At 46.6% G+C, this 18730-nt stretch overlaps 1 protein-coding gene across 1 annotated transcript in view; it reads right to left on the bottom strand.

Annotated features, from left to right (window-relative positions):
- Positions 1 to 12231, bottom strand: part of LOC311521522 (uncharacterized protein) — a 31167-nt gene extending 18936 nt beyond the window's left edge. Inside the window, exons 1-4 of the mRNA XM_084629850.1 lie at positions 11720 to 12231; positions 9078 to 9256; positions 3152 to 3310; positions 1191 to 1329 (exon numbers count right to left, since the gene is read on the bottom strand). Coding sequence (XP_084485976.1) covers positions 1191 to 1329; positions 3152 to 3310; positions 9078 to 9256; positions 11720 to 11860 — 618 coding nt within the window. The 5' untranslated portion in view covers positions 11861 to 12231. The remainder of the gene's footprint in view (positions 1 to 1190; positions 1330 to 3151; positions 3311 to 9077; positions 9257 to 11719) is intronic.
- Positions 12232 to 18730: the final 6499 nt, after the last annotated feature.

Here is an 18730-nt window from a genome sequence, read left to right as displayed (position 1 = left end):
TCCCCAGGTGATGCCACTGTTCAAAGCGAGCAAGTTGATTGAGCAGGCTCATGGACTGGGGTCATGTGACTGCAGGCTAGAGGCAGGGCCTGCTATAAAAGCAGATGCCTTCCTTTCACCCTCAGTATGTGTAGGGGTGAAGTAGGGTCAGTGGTGGGGCTTGCAATAGAGTCTAGGCAGTATTACTAACCCCAAACATTCAAAAAGCCTGAGATTGGTTTAAAAGTTATAATTCTGGGGTATTGTTAATTTCCCTTCTGGCTTGTGAGCCTGCAGGGTGCTTCCTTCACATTGCCGTGCGCTTCTGCACAGCTACGAAGGCTAGAAATTTACCCTTTTTTTTAAAAAAAAAAAAATGAAAACTGAGAGTCTCCCCTAATCACATGATTCCAGGGGGCTGGGGCTTCCGAAAAACCACCAAATACTGTGAGAGTTAGCAGCACTGTAGGTAGCCTGGGAAATGGCTGGGAGCGTCTTCCAGGCTGATTTCAGAAGGACCCAGGGGGCTGGAGGAAGAGATAGGGGCAGTATTATGCAGTGTGGGGTTGAGGCCTGAGTGGATGCCTGTAGGTAGTGGCCTAGGCTGGGGTTTCCTGTATTGGTGGGAAGAAGCCCTTTTTCGTCCTGTCCTGAGTCAACAGGACTGGGAAGGTCTGGGGAACAGCAAGAGGCTGGGCAGAAGATTGCTTTTTGGTGGACTTCTTGCCCCATCTCAGATGGGGTGGACTTTGTGACTTAGCTAGGTCACCTCCCTGCTCCAAGTGCACTGAAGATAGCAGCCTATAAGACAACCCAAGGTGCTGGCAGAGGGAAACTGAGGTAGCAATGAACGAAGGTAAGGGAACTTGTTACAATGAGTATTCAAACTTCAGGTAAATCCTGCTCGCCCTGCACATTCTTGACTCCTCTCAAGATGGACGGCTTGTCTGTTAGTAAGAGGAGTTGGAGTTGACCATTTATATTGTCTAAGCTGAGACAAACCTCTGTGGTTTTTGTTGCTTGCCTATTACTAACTACTGTGGGCTTTTACTACTGGTTAAACAAGGTTTCAGCTGCATTTGTGTAAGGCTGTAATGACATCTCACTACTGACCGCTGCAAATTCTGTTATAAGTATATGACGTAACTGGTCCCACTATTGCCTGGTTGCTTCTGCTGCTGGGTGTGAGAGCACAGGACCTACATACTTGCCTCATCCAAATGCAGAAAAGGGTACTTCTTGCAGAAAGCACAGGCAAGCTCCTCTCGACGCCCATATCGGCACCTCACTACATCCCCATCTTGGTCTGAGACGCTCAGATTATACAATGTAGCACAGTTTTGGGGAACTCTGTGAAAACAAACACCATGGTTTTGAAGAACTCTCTCTAGCTGATTTTGTATTTAGCTCTCCATTGAGCCCTTTCTTTCTTGCATGGCTGCTTGTGTTGGGTTTTTGGGTTTGGTTTTTTGAAAGTGAACGCTTTCAATGACCCTTTTTCAAAAATGGTCCCCGTTATCTGACTAGCTGTAGTTACGTGTGCTTGAATATGTGATGTTGATGTGCACTGTTAAATACTTGCCACTTCAACTCCCTCCCCCAGAAGTGGCTGCATTTCAGGGTGACTGGCATGATAGCTCTGTGTATAGTTTATAGAAAAACTTAGTAAAGCTCTTTGGGATCCTTTGAAATGGAAAGTATTATATGAATATGAGCGATCAACATTCTAGGTTTATGTGCCAGCCTGTCTGCCTTCATTTTACAGTTGGGGAAAACCGAGGCACAGGGAGGTGAAGTGACTTGCTCAAGGTCATGCAGCAGGCTAGTGACAGAGCTGGAAATAGAACCCAGGTCTCCTGAGTACCCGTCCGGTGCTCTATTAACTAGGCCACCCTGCCTCACTATGAGCACTGGTGCCTTCTATGGGGTGAAATATCAGATTTGATCAGGTATGTCATGTCTCCCTCTACTGGCTAAATATTGCTCTCTATTCTCCAGTGCTGACATATCTACCGTGTGTGTGCGCATATGTGTGAAATCTTGCCACTAGTGCTTCAGCCTACAGAGGATACGCACCCTAATGCTACTACACAAATGTGAGAGCTTTGTGGAGTATTGGCAGCTTGTCATGATTAATGCTGCTGCCAGTGTCCTGTGCTGAGATCAGAATTTCTAACCCTACTGTGTGTTTATAGGAAGGGGCGTGTCACAGTTCAGGGCAACTGCACCTGTATTCCCCCTCCATGGTCTACCAAAGGCACCCACTCCAGGCTCCCTGCTCCTCAGCTGTCATCTCTCTTGGGCAGAGACTTGCCTCTCCCCTCTTGACTGAGGGTTTTCCGGGCTACACAGTTCTCTGCCTACACTGGTATCCCCAGCAAGTCAGGCTGCCTGAGTAGACCAGTGTCTGTGCTTTGGTTTCTCTTCAATGGCTATGAACAGTGTAGTTGCCAGTAGTTCTGAATAACCACACAGCTCTTTCTAAGCAAGCTTATTTATTCTTAAGGTGAAAGCATACAGAGAAAACATACTAAAAACAATAAATATGGATGCCAAAAAAGCTTACCAGAGATCACCCCAACTCCAACCTTGGGCTTGGGTACATATCATACCCACAGCTGAGTTTTTGCTGTGGTACAAGTTCATAACTGTCTCAGACTCAGAACAGAACAGGCTGAACTATCCATGATTTTCCTTTATACAGCTTGGGCCTCTGATCTTGGCTTGATGTAACGGGATCAGCAGACAAAGGCCCACACCTCAGGGCATAGCTTCAAAAGACTGAATTTTCCATAACAGAAGGTGGGGGACTGCATTAACCTCACCCTAGATGTTTTGTAGAAAATCCATTTCACACGCATTATCCCAAAAGTCCACTTGTGCCTGGCACACTGTTCAATACAGTCCTTTGAACATCCAGGCCTTATATCCCATCACCTGCCTAGAGAGCTTACATGCAATCCTGGCCCATAATGATACATAAACTTTGCTTTTAGTACAATGGACCCCAAAGAGGCCTCAACTTAATTCCATAAGTTATTTCCAGGGATATGGCAGGAAACTGCCTTTTCTGTCACAGAGCACAGCTGAGTACAGCATTCATTAGCTGGACTCTGCTCTTCTTATTACCTCTTGTAGCTGACATGCTGTGTACTGAATGGAAGGGAGTTACCTGAGAGGAGGCGGCAGCGGCGTCTGCGGAGAGGTGTTTGTCGATCCTGTATCAGAGCGAGCACCCAGGGTATAAGTCATCACCATCTCAAACTGGACACTGGAGTTGTTATCCTCATTGGGAGGGAGCACAGTCTGGGACCAGCAGCAGCTGGAGAGTCTAGAGGAACACACGGGAATGCACAAGAGGGAATATTTGAAAGCATCTGCATGATTAGCTGTAAATCAAATAAGAGTTTGACTTGGCCATTCCTGAGAAGTGATTTTTTTCCAGCTACTACTGTGTCCAAACTCCTCCTCATCATCATCATTGAACCCCTAGAAAAGCTGTCTAGATTCGAGAAAACCAATGTAAAATCTAGTTCAACGATGTTTCCATTTCCTGTTAGGGCAAATTCTCTACAACCCTACTGACTTCAGTGGGTTAAAATATGTGCAAAATTTGACCCTTCCTTTGAAAAGGAGATTTGACCTACTTTAATATTGTTTGAGTGTAGTGAGTTCTCCAGATTCACTATAGTTTCTTTTCTTATTGCATTCCCATGTCTCACTGCTGAGATGGTGCGAGCTGCTTTTGTGATGGGTCCTACAAAAACCCATCTTTCTCTGCGGCCTCTTCAGCAGCAGTGAACTAACAGGGCAGTTCTGGGAACAGCAGAAGTTAACAGGATGGGGTACAAACTAAGTTGTTTTGAGGTGAGATGGCTGCGGCATATGCTGGCTCCACAACAGATTGGCTATGTTAATTTCAGCTTCATTGTAAATGAAGGGAAAAGAAACTAGGGATCTTTTGACAAATGAAAAGGGATGTGATGTTTTTGTTTTGTTGTTTGAGTTCCCTAGAGAGAGGATTAAAATCAGCTGAGCGCTCAGTTCAGTGCTACTTTAAAAATACTCAGCTGTGCCCATTTTCTTCCTATGATACTAGGGCCTGATCCTGCAAGCTGCTAAGGCCCAGATATTTAAAGGTATTTAGGCTTTGCTCTGCTTTTGAAAAATTGGACTTTGCCATCTAAGTCTCTTAGGTCCGAGGATCTGGACCTTACGCCGTGCAACGCTGAATGGAGAAATGTCCAAATACCTTTTAAAAATCTGGGCCTAAGAGCCCGCAACCCTCACTGGGGGTTGGGAACCCAGCACTTTGCATGGAGTGCTTAGCACTTCACAGCATCAGGCCCCTAGCACATAACTGCATTAGAAATACTGGTCTCAGCGCAAGACATTTCCTGGGGAATTAATATGTGATGGGCTGAGTGGTACTTCGTTTCATTTCAAGCTATCCTGACTTCCAGGCGGCCATTAGCCACCAGGAAGTGCTTTGGGCCCAGGGCTATTAAATGACCATTACTTAGACTTCATCCGTATTAGAGGCGATATCTATTTAGAGGAGGATCATTTTTTATAATTTTATTTCTTTATTTAGCATCGTCTGCTATCAATTAGCTAGGGAGTCTGTCTGCGTTATTGCTTTAGAGTAGCCTTATCATATAATAGCTTTACATTATTATTATTATTGCTGGTGAAAGAGGCCAGCTCTGGAGGAGGATGTCTGCTGAGTCCCAGAACAGGCAACAGCATGGGCAACAGCAGGGCAAGCATCTCCCAGTGGTACCCTGTCATCGAGTCCCAGCGGTGCCTAAGGAGGTTGGAGCAGGAGAGGGAGCGCCCTTGGCCACACCCAAAGAAGCAGGGGTGGGTGGGAGCGTGGGGGGTGTGCTGGGGACCCAAGCCAGGGAGTGGAGGGGGAGCTATGCTGTCTCCAGTTCTCCCTCACTGTATCCCTTGCCTGCAGCCCATTGCTTCCCTGGGTGGCTGGTTCAGTCTCTAGATTCTTGCTGATTCTTGGCATCCGAGCTAAGGCTGCTCGTTAGAGCCAGCTGTGGTAGTGGGGCTGGGGCTCCTTGACGCAAGGGCAATATCGCTGAAGGCCTGGCCTGAGATCATGAGCTTGCTTCACGTGGGTCCCGGCATGCCGTTGGTCAATAGTGACTTGCAGACGCTGGACCTTTGTACTGCTAGGGCACTGGCAAAGTGGCTGTTGACCACCACTTGAGCACTGGTGTTTTGGGTGTCTCGCACTCCTTTAACACTGAGGATCTGGAAACCCCTGTCTGGGGGCTGGAGGCAGTTAGTAAGCCATTTAGATTTGTCTGGCGTTAGGAGCCTTTCAGGGTGTTTCCTGGGGGGCGGAGGGGAGCAAGTGCTTTGACACTGGATTGGAGAGAGCAGGTGATTCTGAACTGGAAATGGTTAATTTTGGTCTTGGACATTTGGAAAGCAGCTGGGAGTCTGGGGTGTGGAGATGAGAATGCTAAGATGTCACCCAGGGTTAGAGCAATAGTCAACGATATCCTTCCAAGGTACATTTTTTTTGTTGCTTCTGTATTTCTCATAGATTCTAAGGCCAGAAAGGACTATCAGTCCGCCTAGTCTGGCCTTCTGTGCAACGCAGGCCAGAGAACTTCACCCTGCCCCTCCTGTACTGAATGCAGTCACTTATTTGGCTAAAGCCCATCTTCCAGGAAGGTACCAACTCCTGATTTGAAGATGACTGAAGGGGAGAAGCCTAGGGCTAGCTCCCCAGTTGCTGTAAGTCTGTGCAGCTCCACTGACTTTAGCAGAGGCAGGATGACTGAAACCAGTGGAGGATCTGGCCCACGCTGTCGAAACCCCTGTTACATGCAAATCACCCCACCTCGCTCTTTAATCCTGCCACACAGTTGTACCGAGAGGAAGTGATACACATTTGGCATTAATCCCTGCCTGAGAGTCCCTCACACCAATTTCCAGAGAAGCTGTCTGCTTCAGCTAGTCCTCATTAAGATAGTTACTAGGGACCTTGACTTAAACTTTACTTCAAATACGAGCGATGTTAAACAGAGGTGGTCCAAGTGCCAAACCCTTCCAGAGTAGCTAAAATAAAAAGTCAGGACAAGAAACACAGTGAATCTGAACAGCCAACAGTACCCATCATGCCTTGGGACAAATATGCAAATGACAATGGGCCTGCCTTGGAACAGCTAATCAGTATAATGCCCCTTGTGGCTGCAGTTAGCTGTCACTCTGTGGGAGTAGAGTGGCAGAGTTTCATGGGAATCCCATGGGCGGATCATATTATCAGTTGTCCAAGAGACCTTGTAAGTGAATGGTGCAGTAGTGACCTTTGTTGCCTTGTGGTCACTGTGCCGCAATTCGGTGTCTCCGGGGATATAGGATTTGCCATTCTGAGACTGGGGAGCAGTGCCTGATGCACCAGAAGAAGGTAGTTTGGGGAAGGAGGGAGGAGGCATAGTGCTTGATATCACTGTAGTAGAATGCTGTGCACTGCTGTTTGTATTACAATAGCACCTCCAGGCCCCAGCTGAGATCAGAGCCCCGTTGTGCTTGGCTCTGTACATGAACCTAGTAGGAGAAGGGCTTACCATTTAAATAGGCAAGACGGATGGTGGGAGAAAGGGAGTATTATCACTTCCATTTAACTGGTGAGGAACTGAGGAATGGAGAGGGGCTAGACTCATAAAGACACTGAGGTGTGGTGATGCTCAGCGTCGCCATGCCAAACTTTTAGGCCCCTGGAAAATCACTGGGATTCACAAAGGGGGTTAGGCGCCCAGGCTCCCTATGCAATGACAGGGGACTGATAGAATGGGATTGATAAAAGCCAGCATGCTAGGGTGCTCCTTGCCTAAGATAACCCTTAGATAACCTAAGATAACCCTTATGGGAAGAGTGCTAAGCCCTGTCCCTCTCACAGAGATAGGTACCTAAGTCCTGACTGCCAGGAGGCACCTCCCTCTACTTGGGATTCTCAGCTGCAAACCCTCACTTGGAGATAGGGGCCTGTTTTTGCAAGAAGCCAGACAGGTGCAGTGGGCCCAGGGGAGGCCCTCCCTTATAACTTTTAGCCCAGTGGTTAGGGTACTCACTTAGGATGTGAGAGACCCCTAGTTCAAGTCCCCCCTCCACCTGAGGGGGAGAAGGGATTTGAACAAAAAGTCTCCCGCCTCTCAGGCGGGTGCTCTAACCTCTGAGGTATTCTGATATAGCCTCCCTCGACTGTTGAAGCTTTTCCACTGAGTGACAGAATGATTGGACCACACAGAGAGAGAGAGAGCAAGCTTGAGAAGGACTCTGTAGCCTGCTGATCAGAGCACTCACCTGCAGCATGGGAGATGCACAATCCAGTTCCCTGCTCCAATGACTGTTTACATTATTTATTCAAAGTGGAATGGCTTCAACAGGAGAGACTGAGGGAGCGGTACTATACCCTTCATCATCTTTGTTGCCCTTCACTGAACCTTTTCTAGTTCCACTATATCCTTTTGAGGTGGGGCTCAAAACACAGTATTCAAGGTGTGGGCTTTGGGCACCATGGATTTATATAGTATTTTCTACCCCCTTCTAATAGTTCCTGCCAAACTGTTTGCCTTTTTTACTACTGATGCTATGCATTGAGTGGAAGTTTTCAGAGAACTATCTACAGCAGTGGTGGGTAACCTGTGGCCCATCAGGGTGATCTGCTGGTGGGCCGTGAGACAGTATTTACATTGACAGTGCACAGGCATGGCTGCCCGCAGCTCCCATTGGCCGGGAACGGCGAACCATGGCCACTGGGAGCTGCGGGCAGCCGTGCCTGCAGACGATCAATGTAAATATTGTCTCACAGCCCGCCAGCAGATTACCTTGATGGGCTGCACTGCCCACCACTAATCTACAGTGATCCCAAGATCTTTCTTGGGTGATAACAGCTAATTTAGAACCCATCATTGTATAATTGGAATTATTTTTTCCAATGTGCATTACTTTGCGCTTTTAAGTGTTGAATTTCATCTGCTATGTTGTAGCCTGGTAGCCCAGTTGTATGAGATCCCTCTAACTCAGTCTGCTTTGAACTTCACTATCTTGAATAACTTTGCATCGTCTGCAAGCTTTGCCACTTCACCATTGACCCCCTTTTCCAGATCATTAATTAATATTTTGAACAGCACAGATTCTTGGGGGACCATGCTGTTCACCTCGCCTTTCCTTTGTTTCCTGTCTTTCAACCAGTTACTGATTCCTAAGAGGGCTTTCCCTCTTATCCCATGGCTACCTAGTTTCCTTAAGAGTCTTTGATGAGGGACCTTTTCAAAGGCTTTCTGAAAATCCAGATACACTATATCAACTGGATCACCCATATCCATGTGCTTTTTGACTCCCTCAAAGAATTCTAATAGATTGGTGAGACATGATTTCCCTTTTCAAAAGACGCGTTGACTCTTCCCTCGACATATCATGTTCAAGTATGTGTCTGATAATTCTGTTCTGTACTATAGTTTCAATCAATTTGCCTGATACTAAAGTTAGGCTTACTGGCCTGTAATTGTCAAGATCTCCTTTGGACCCTTTTTTTAAAGAAATTGGTGGTACATTAGCTATCCTCCAATCGTCTGGTACAGAGGCCGATTTAAGTTACATACCACAGTTAGTAGTTCTGCAATTTCATATCTGAGTTCTTTCAGAACTCTTGGGTGAATACCAGCTGGTCCTGGTGACTTATTACTGTTAAATTAATCAGTTTGTTCCAAAACCTCTTCTACTGACACATCAGTTTGGGACAATACTTCAGGCTCGCTGCGCCAAAAATAGCTTTGATGTGGCTATCTCCCCCCACATTCTCTGCAAGGAAGGCAAAGGCTGTTCCTGACTAGCATCGCAAACCCACCTCCCCACCACAATCATCACCCTTGTTTGCAGTCTGAGCAGAGAAGCGACCGGCTGGATTTGGCTTTTCCAACCCTCGAAGGGTTGCCTGCAGGTCTGGCTGAGGCATGCCAGTGGGGCAGTGCGTGAGGCAGCTGGAGCTTCCATGCTCTGTGCCTGTCAGCCAAGCACTTTTCACCAGGGCCACATTCACTGAAGAGGTTAACAAACACCACCCACCTTACCTCATGGGGAAGGATCCTGGGGAAGCAGGGAAGATGGCCGCCTCTCCCTCTAGCTGGCACGGGACTGTGGAGTTCTGAAAACCTGCGGCGGGGATCCTGGAAGTGCAGTTCATAGCCCTGCAAATCCCATCTTCAGTACTGGAACAAGGAGAAGCAATCCCTCGGTAATATAAAAGTACCTGACAATGGCATGTGAACAATTAATACCACATCCCCTGGCAGCATGAGAGACTCTTACAGCACTTCATTCCTTTGCTTCCAATCTCAGAGGAATGTTTGCAGAGTGGGATCCCTGCCCTATGTGCAATTAGCCAGCTATGAATTCAGAGATCTGCTATAGCTGCCATGTAGCTGAATTTTGGCTAGCAGCAGGTTGTAGATTCAGGGCTGAATTTTCCAAGCCAGAGGGCAGAGACTGGCATGTGCAAATATCAATAACTGGTTGCAGCTGGGGCAACGCACAGGCATTTGGCCTGCAAGATGCCCACCTGGCTGTTGGCACGGGCTGGTGCCCAGTGCACGCCTGCACTTGTGGTACTTGTGGTAGCAAATGCAATTGCCCATGCAAATGGGCTTCTACCTTTTGGAGATCTGGCGCACACTATACAGTCAAATGTTCATGAGATCTTTAAAGCAGAGGCCCCAAAGTGTGGGGCGCACCCCCTAGGGGGGCACGGAGGAACATCGGGGCGGGGGTACAGCAGGGAAGGAGCACCACCCAGCCCTTCTCCGCCCCAAGTTCTGTTCTAGTCCCTCCCGCAGCCGCACCTCCGGCTCCCAGCCCTGCGCCTGGCCCAGTCCCCAGCCTTGGTGTGGCTCCGCTCCTGGCCCCGTGCCAGCCCCCAGCCACAGCCACTGGTCACAGCTCCATTTCCGGCCCAGGGCTGAGGCTGGGGGAAAGGCCAGGAGCAGATCCACACCTGGCCGCAGGCCCAGCTGCCAACCCCAGACCCATCCCCTTGCTCCTGTCTGTATCCCCCCCAAGCTGTGGCCCCATTCCTGGCCCCAGCTCTGGGGGGGTGGGGATGGGGAAGGGTGAGGGGGGCAAGAACCTCAAAAGTTTGGGGATCACTGCTTTAAAGTCATGCCATGTGCACTGGAAAGGTTGATACATGTTCTGCAAAATCATCCTGCAACTATGAATAATCCCCTCTGGTCACACACTTACCCCATCCCCTCCACAAGCCCAGTGGGCACCGAGGCTGAGGACCTGGTCCAGTATATTCACTGGTGCTTCATGCATAATGTGATTTCTCTTGGTTTCTGTGCTTCTTAAGCACAGGCATCAGTTAATATACCCACTGCAGCAGGAGATGTGACAGAGCCCTGCACTATTTAAAACATAGGGTTGGATGCTCAGCTGTTGGAAAATGGCTTTGCTTCACTGAGACCCATTTACATCTGGCCTAGAGCTTGTAACTCTTAAATAGTTTTGGTGTTCAGCTCTTTTCTCCTTTAAAATGACCCCTCCTGCTCTTGTGAGCCCTTTAACACAGTCAAGATGGTGGCTGTGTCTCTTCCAGACTGGAAGAAGAGAATAAAATAACACTCATGAAAATATAAATCAGTCAGGAATGCTTCCATTCTGTTCAATGTTCCCAGATGTTTTTTTCTAGGGGCTTATGTGACATGTGGGCGTGTAGCTGGGTGAAATTCTGGAGGATTGAGGTGAGCCCATTTTTTTTCCCCCTGTAAACGGCACTGTACACAAGTATAAGACAAGGTGTAGAAGTGGAACAGAGGGACTCCTTTAGGATCGGTAACTAGACTGATGGGTAAATAAAGAAGACAAAGACTCTGTTGGCTCAATAGAAGAAGCCTGTAGTAACGAGAGCTGGCTAAAGACAAATTGGGGCATGCCAGGACTGTGTGAGAGAGCCTTGGGAAGATGGGACCTAATCCACATGCTCTTTTTTAGGGCTGGGAGAATTTGATTAAGTTCTAGATCTAGCTGCAAAATTCGGCAAAGCGGATTTGAGCCCTGCCATGGCGCACTCATCATTACATCACAGCACTACATTGTGGTGACAGTACCCCAGCCCAGCCGAGTCTGTGCTCTGGGGTTGGGCGCCAGGAGCAGAGGGTTCTCCCTGAGTTTCCTCATATGGTCAGCCCAGACGGGCTGGGAGACTCTTGAGTCTGGATTCCTAAGTAGTTGCTACATTCTTCCGACTCAAAACACTTCAGAGCTGTGGGAGCAGCACAATGCAGCTCTGTAATTAGTCTTCCAGGGGCTGGGTCTTTTAAATCTATTGCATCATTTGCCTAAAAACTGCAGTCTTACCAGGTGTGCAGCCTGCTCCTGCCACCCGTGCTCTGGGAATGGAAGACATCAGCTGACATGACATACTTTGTAGCACAATATTCGCTGCATAACTATTACAATTACGGATGGGGCTTTTGAAATCCAGACCCTAGCAATGTGTATCAAAGGGGATGAAATCTCAATGGAACTTGAGCTCCTAAGTCATTTTGGGTGCTCTTGAAAATCCCACCCTAAAGCTCTATGTACCAGCAAAACACAGGGTTTGATTAGGCAGCCAGTTAAATAGTAACATCATAGTATAAAGTCCAGGGAACCCACACTGGGCTTCCGTTTAGTAACAAAAGATGCAAAATGCACTAAATGAGAAGAAACCCACCTGTGTTGTGTTGTCCTCCTGGAAGGAGGACTGCAGGCTCAGGGAGGATCCCAGGTAAGAGAAATCCACTGAGAGAACCCTTCCAAAGGACAACACAGTTATCCAGAGGGAAAAGGACTCGCACCTTCCCAGAATCTCCATGCTCTGTGCTGATCGCGTGCTAGCCAGAGATATCGAGCATACAGCTCCCAGATGAAAACGACAGGGATCAAATGCCTCTGGTGAAGAGTACCACTGCTGTGAAAGCAGGAGAGAAAAGGGTCTGGCAGGTGAGCTTATGGCAGCATCTCTGATCCATGGACCTTAACAGCTGTTTCCTCATCACAGAGCTATTTAAGGGCTCGAGCTCAGCTCCAGCACATGGAGGCTTTCGAGTTCTGATTGGAGCAGAGGTGGTGCACGCAGCTGTGGGAAGTGGGGAAAGGAGACTGGATGCCAGCCAAGCTCAACTTATGATTTTGTTTACTTGTAAATGAGAGACAATCCAGACAGCCCCAGGCTGCACCAGGGCTCAACAAAAGAGTCCTAGTGTTGTCTATGGTCATTATCAAAAGGCAGGCTAAAGATTTTTGTGTGTGCTGTATGATGGATGTAGCTCATGCAGCGGTGGCTTTCATGTGCCCTGGTACTTCAAAGGAGGGAGGAGGCAGAGAGAGGACACAGTCCATGGTGTTTATTCCCTTACAGTGCCAATTCCACAGTGCACGTGGTACATTGGAATAAGTATATAACAAATCTGAGAGCAGCTTCCAGAAATCCACACTAGTAGAAGAGGGCCTGGAGTTTTGTAGGGAAAAAGAAAAGAATTGACCAGAGATGAGCCCAACCCAGATGCTGGAAATGTGGCTCTAGGGCCAAACATCACAGCTCATGTTTAGCTTCACAACAGGCATGTAAGGGTTAGCTGTCATGGTCATTTGATTGCCTGCCATATGATACAGTGACTTTGAAAAAGCTAAATTAATTGTAATGGAAAAAACATTCCTCACACTGTTTGAAAGGACAGCAGCAATCCATCTGCAGGCTGCAGGTCAGATTTGTCACTTGAGATTTTTCTGTTCAATGTCTATTTCCTAATTCTGTTTGAAAGAAGGACTTAGTCACGTCCATGTGAATCCCCCATCCTACTTTACAATTACATTAACCCTTCTCATTCTGAAGAGCTGCATGTGATTCGATAAACGGACCCCGTGTTCAGCAAGTTTAAATTGTAATCACTACATTGACTTCAGTGGAGTTCTACCAGTTTTCACCAGCTGAGCCCAGGGAATGTTACCAAGGCCATTCAGTGCTCCTATTTACCCTGTCCTACAATGCAAGGATGGTCAATGAAATAGAAATGCAATACGCTGTAAACAGGGAAGAAAGAGGGAGGGGACCGGATTGCTAAAGTTTATGGGTAACAGGATTTCTCTCTCGATTACTTGAACTCTGGCCCAGTTTGACAATGACCAAATGTTGATTCTACATGATGACTCTGGTCTAGATGAAACACATGGGTGATTTTAGTCCTGTTCTCAGTGGTAAGATGCCATACAAACTATGATGCTAGCTGGTCCTGGCAGCAGAGAACCAAAGCATGGGGTGGATGTGGAGAAAGGACTACCCTTTTGTCCCTAGAGATGATCAAGAACGAAGAGCATTGTTGTGGCAGGGCCAGGAAACTTGCATTGCAGCTGTTCATGCTGTACCTCTTCTGCAGCGAGAGGCTGTCAGGCCCCAGGGCTCAATCCCATTTTAAATTCATTTATACGTTTCTTTAAAACCATGTAAGTAACCTGTGGAACCCACTGGGACAGGAACACCAAACAGGGCCTGATCCCCAGCTCAGTGTAATCAGTGGTACGATTCCTGTTAACATCAGTGGGGTTCAGATCAGGTCCATGGTGAGCTAGGTTCAGAGATGGATTACCCTGTTTTATGGGCATGAATAAAAGCTTCTTACCAGAGGAGGTAAGCTGATTGCTTGTGGATGGCTCAGAAGGGAACTCTTTCTTCTCTCCTTGATACTGCTGCAAAAATGTCCATGTGCTTTATACAGAACATTACTGGAGACAGGATACTAGATTAGCTGGACCAGTGGTCTCTTCCAGTGCAGCAATGTCTCTATCCTTAGTGACTTCAGAGGTAACAAAAAGGCCTTATCTTGTATGCCTTGCATCCCCAAACCTCCCACTGCGTTCAAGGGTGTTAAAGCAGGTCAGATTGCATTGTGATAGTGTTCCACTTTGCCCATTGGTAGGAACTGATGGTGTCTTACTGCTGTGGTGCCATTAGTTCCCATCGTTTAGATTTGTAGAAGGAACATAGAGGAATAACAGCACCATAATGTCAAGTCCTTAAACCACTACTCCCGAATTCTAAACGCCCCCCCCCAGCATGGGATTTCTGGTTTGCTACTAATGGCTTGTATTGCCACTGCTTTGCTTTATGTAAATAAGACACACACACACACACCCCCACAGCAAACACTGGTGGCTCTCAGGAGGAAGCAAGAGGAAAAGCACAACCATGGCTATTTATTCGCACACATCTAGCTTTTAACATCTGCGGCCAAATCGTCAGTTTTGCTGAGCTCACTGCTAAGAAGAAAAGTAAGTGTGTCGGTTGGTGAGTGGAAGGGGGGGTTAAATGGGGCAGCGGGAGCAAAATGGGGTAGAGAGGTTACTGTAAACCACCTTTCTACACCAATCCTAGCATCACTGAGGCCGAAATGGCCCTCGGTCTCAGAACAGCCAAGGATCAGCTGGAGTCACGGTATACGCCAACCTTGCCTTGGACACATCCCTGCCATGCCCCCTATACAGAGACGTGGGAGTAGATAAGAGTATAACAGGGGTTCTCAAACTGGGGGTCGTGAGATTATTACATGGGGGATTGCGAGCTGTCAGTCTCCACCCCAAATCCTGCTTTGCCTCCAACATTTATAATGGTGTTAAATATATTAAAACGTGTTTTTAATTTATAAGGAGGGATTGCACGCAGAGGATTCCTATGTGAAAGGGGTCACCAGCACAAAAGTTCGAGAACCTCTGGTGTATACTATGGAAGCGTTTGTCATAGCCATGTTTGTAGTAGTATTGTTAATACATAGCATTTTAACTAATTAGTATGTTCAGCGGGCTGCTTGTTATGTCCTGTAAATGGCTTCCTGGATCCAGCTCTTAACAAGGTAGAGCAACACAGATAATCAGACTAGAAGCCAAGGATCTGGTTCCTGCCCCATACTCTCGGTTCTGTTAATTGACAGTAATATATAGAACCACATTCTTAAAAATATCTCATAGTTACATCCCTGCTCTTGCTTTATGTGCTCTAAGAGGTCTCCAGTTAATTTGGCTAGTCCCTTGGCAGCTGTACCCCTTGCCAGCTCAGACATGCCTGCAGCTCTCATGTATGGTGCAATGCAGCCGTTGGATGACAGCGATCACACACAATAGTAGGTTTCAGAGTAGCAGCCGTGTTAGTCTGTATTCGCAAAAAGAAAAGGAGTACTTTTAGGAGTACTCTAAGGAGGCACCTTAGAGACTGACCAATTTATTTGAGCATAAGCTTTCGTGAGCTACAGCTCACTTCACCGGATGCATTCAGTGGAAAATGCTCACGAAAGCTTATGCTCAAGTAAATTGGTTAGTCTCTAAGGTGCCACTAGTACTCCTTTTTCCACAATAGTAGTTTATCCTCACTGAACAAAGGCCTCTGTCTCTTGTTGGAAGAAATCATAACTTACTGTATACTTCACTTAACATGTAGATTAAGGCTGCATGTTTTGGAATTTCAGAGTTTACAAAGTAGCTTAGTAGGAACTGAGCATTACCCCCTCAATGTATATTCTAGAACTGAAGTCAAAAACCAGAGAACCTACAGAGTTGTTTTCTGAAGACTCTCCCTCACTATAATTTAGATTCAGCTCACTTCTTAGCAGAGGATAAACACTCCACAGGTTTGCAGATGCCTAAAACCTGTGCTAGCACTCAGAAAGTTGTCTGCTTTTTGACCTGCCCTGCCCTTGGTAGGCAGTTGGTTCAAGATTGGTGCCTCTTGAGGCGTGGGCTGGTTCAGAAAAGGCCTGAAAGTTGTAAGCGTGTCTTGACTCTAAGGAAAACCTCACTGTCCTGTTTTCTTTGAAAGACCTTGCTGCAGTGACCTCCATTTCCAGAAGTATTTCTATTGTTGTATTGTGGTACTGTTTAGGAGCCTGAGTTATGGACCAGGATCCTGCTGTGCTAGCTAGGTGCTCTACAGAGAGACACCAAAAAGGTGGACCCTACCCCAAAGAGCTCATGTTCTGAAGAGACAAGATGGAAAAACAATCTGTTTTACACAGGAAACAAAAATTAAGTGGCTTGCCCAAGGTCATCCAAGGGAGGGAGGGTAATGTCTTTGGCAGAGATTGACAATGGTTCTGGGGCTAGGGAAGCTTCTTAGTGCAGTGCTGCTTACTGCCCTGTGGGAGAGCTAAATTCCTGGGCCTTGGCTCTTGCTTGCAGGTGTCTGCCATTCTGAAATCTATGGGACTGTCCTGATTCTGAGTACAGCCTGCAACCCTAATGCCTGCATGATGAGTCCTACATGTATTTTTACTGTTTAACTACAGGCAGTTTGCAAACTCTCCTTTAAAAGCTTGGCTAGGCCTTCAGTTGGGGAAAACCAGTAGGATTTTGCCTTTCAGGGGCTTGGTTTTTCTCTTTTTAAGGTGCTGGCTTTTGACCTCTGGAGGCTATTTATCCATGGAAAGTTAAGCTTGCCTTGCTGTATCTTATGCCTAGAATGAAGCTGGGATACTTGATGCTCCATCTTATGCTGAAGGGCAGCTGAGAAGGAATGCAGTTTTCCCATGCAGCTCTATATATCCTCAGTATGGGCATGTGGATGCCTACGCTGAGCAGACACTGCTTACTGAAAAGTCTCTGATCAAAGGCACAGATGCACCTGAAGTGGAGCACCCCCAGGGACACTGTTTGAACACTTGACTACCCATTCTATGCACCCAAATTCATTTAAGTTACTATTAGGTTTTAGTGGGAATTGGAGCTGCCTCTAAAAACATTAATGGAGATCAGCAAAGGCTCTATGATTGAGTGTGACTGAATTACAGAATGCAAGGGAAAGTGAAAATTACCAGTCAGCTGCCTTCTTCCATGGTGCTAGCACCTGAATGCAGACAAGGCTTGCTGAACCAAATTCTGCTCTCAGGGCCCAGTAAAGTTAGTGAGTTACATGTACACATTCAAGGGAAAAATTTGGCCCCTTGTGTCTTGTGCTGTTGGGGTGCTTGAGCATTTTCTTCTCTAGCAGAATTGTGCTAACACCAACATAAGAGGAGCATTCCCCCCTCTGGCCTTAGCTAAATTAGGTTGCCAACCTTCTGCACAGTTACCTACTGACAATGATGACTAGTCCTGTTACTTGTTGGGTTTTTTCCTAGTACTGTTCAATGTGAATGCATGGGTATAACAGAGCAGATGTTCTTGATGTACAAGTTTAGTGCTGCTTTTTAGGAGGCTGAAAGTTCAGATAAAATTTACTGAGTTAACATCAATTTAATCAGGAAACCGTTAATTGTGTCAACGTAGGGCCACATCCTCCTGACATATAATTGGACCCCTATAAACTAATAAGACAGGAGGCAGATTTAATTATGAACCAGAAAAGAAAATACAGCAAAAAGGACAGAAGCAGCCATGCACTGATTGAGCTCCACTGAGCATTCTGCACCAGAGAAAAAGAACTCCCTGAATTTAACAAGTGTTTTAGGAGGAATAGCCCTTTCTTTAGAGGAATGGGAGTATATGCTCTCATGCTACAAAGGCTTCATTTTTTGGAAGGGGAGGAAGCTATAAACAGGGAGCTGTTCAGAATGGAAAAAGGCACCTTGTTGAGATGGGACTAGTTGGAACTGGTCACTTACTAGGCAATAACAATGGAGTAGTTTGTTCCAGAATTTCAAGTTAATGTAAAGTGACCAGGTTAGAGTGATGGTTCAATAATTTCAGCTGCTTGATTGTTTAGAGTTGCAGGGATTTTGAGTGTCAAGTCAAGGTTTTGATGTACTTCCATAAAATGCCTTTAAATGTTTTAGGCTTTATGCAGCATGGACTGATTATTTTGTCTGATTTTTGGTCATTAAGTGGTAGAACATGATTAAACATTTGTGCTAGAATCTTTGCAGTATTCTCAGGACAAGTAGAAATTTTTTCCAACTTTTTTTTTTTTGTCTACTTGTTTCACAACCAAAGCAGCAATGCCTTTGGTACATAGATGAAACTAGTTGGTCTCAGTCTACCATTGCAGAGGAATAGTGGCTGGCCTCCTGAGTGGCAGTTCAATAGGTTTGACATGGTATCTATAGGGGTAGACCTCTTCTGCACCAGAAGGTGTTCCTGTCAGGTCAGGCTTAAGGTACAGGGTGGTAGAGTATGGGGAAGCTGCACCACAGGAACCAGAGATTAGAGGCCTCAGCTGAAGCAATGGAGCTAGAAGCTGAAACCAAGTTACTACTGCACAAAACCAAAGGCAGCAGGAGAAAAAGAACCATCAACTTGTTTTGCTGTTCACTGCAGAACTTCTAGTCTAGGCCTGAAGGGAATGGTAGGGTTTAAGCTTGGAGTCTGCAGCAACACTGGACTGTCTCTGAATTCTACAGCCAGGCAGTATTATCTAGCTGTTAGAACAGGTATAGAAGCTCTGCAGCAGAATGGGGGTTGTCTGGCTCCTTAGACAAAACATTTAAGCCATTTACCTTGTGAGGAGTTTTCTTGACACTCTGTCCCTCTCCTCTTTCCTTCCTTCCCCAATATCCAATCTCCTTAGGAAAATGTTTGAATGTGCATTATATAAGAAATCAAGCTTGGCAACTTTGATTTAACAGACTTTCAGGGCCTTGTACCATCAAAAGCTGGCTTTCTGCAGGCTTCTGTCTTCTAGTTCCTTTACTGGTGTAAGTTAGAGTTCTGTGTAAGCTCAAAAGCTTGTCTCTTTGAGCAACAATTAGTCCAATACATAAGGAAA

The sequence above is a fragment of the Lepidochelys olivacea genome, assembly GCF_965140295.1.
Source record: "Lepidochelys olivacea isolate rLepOli2 genome assembly, chromosome: 6".
In the NCBI taxonomy this organism is placed as follows: Eukaryota; Metazoa; Chordata; order Testudines; family Cheloniidae; genus Lepidochelys; species Lepidochelys olivacea.
The sequence above is the reverse complement of the archived record's forward strand: the minus strand, read 5'-3'. Positions and strand labels throughout refer to the sequence as shown.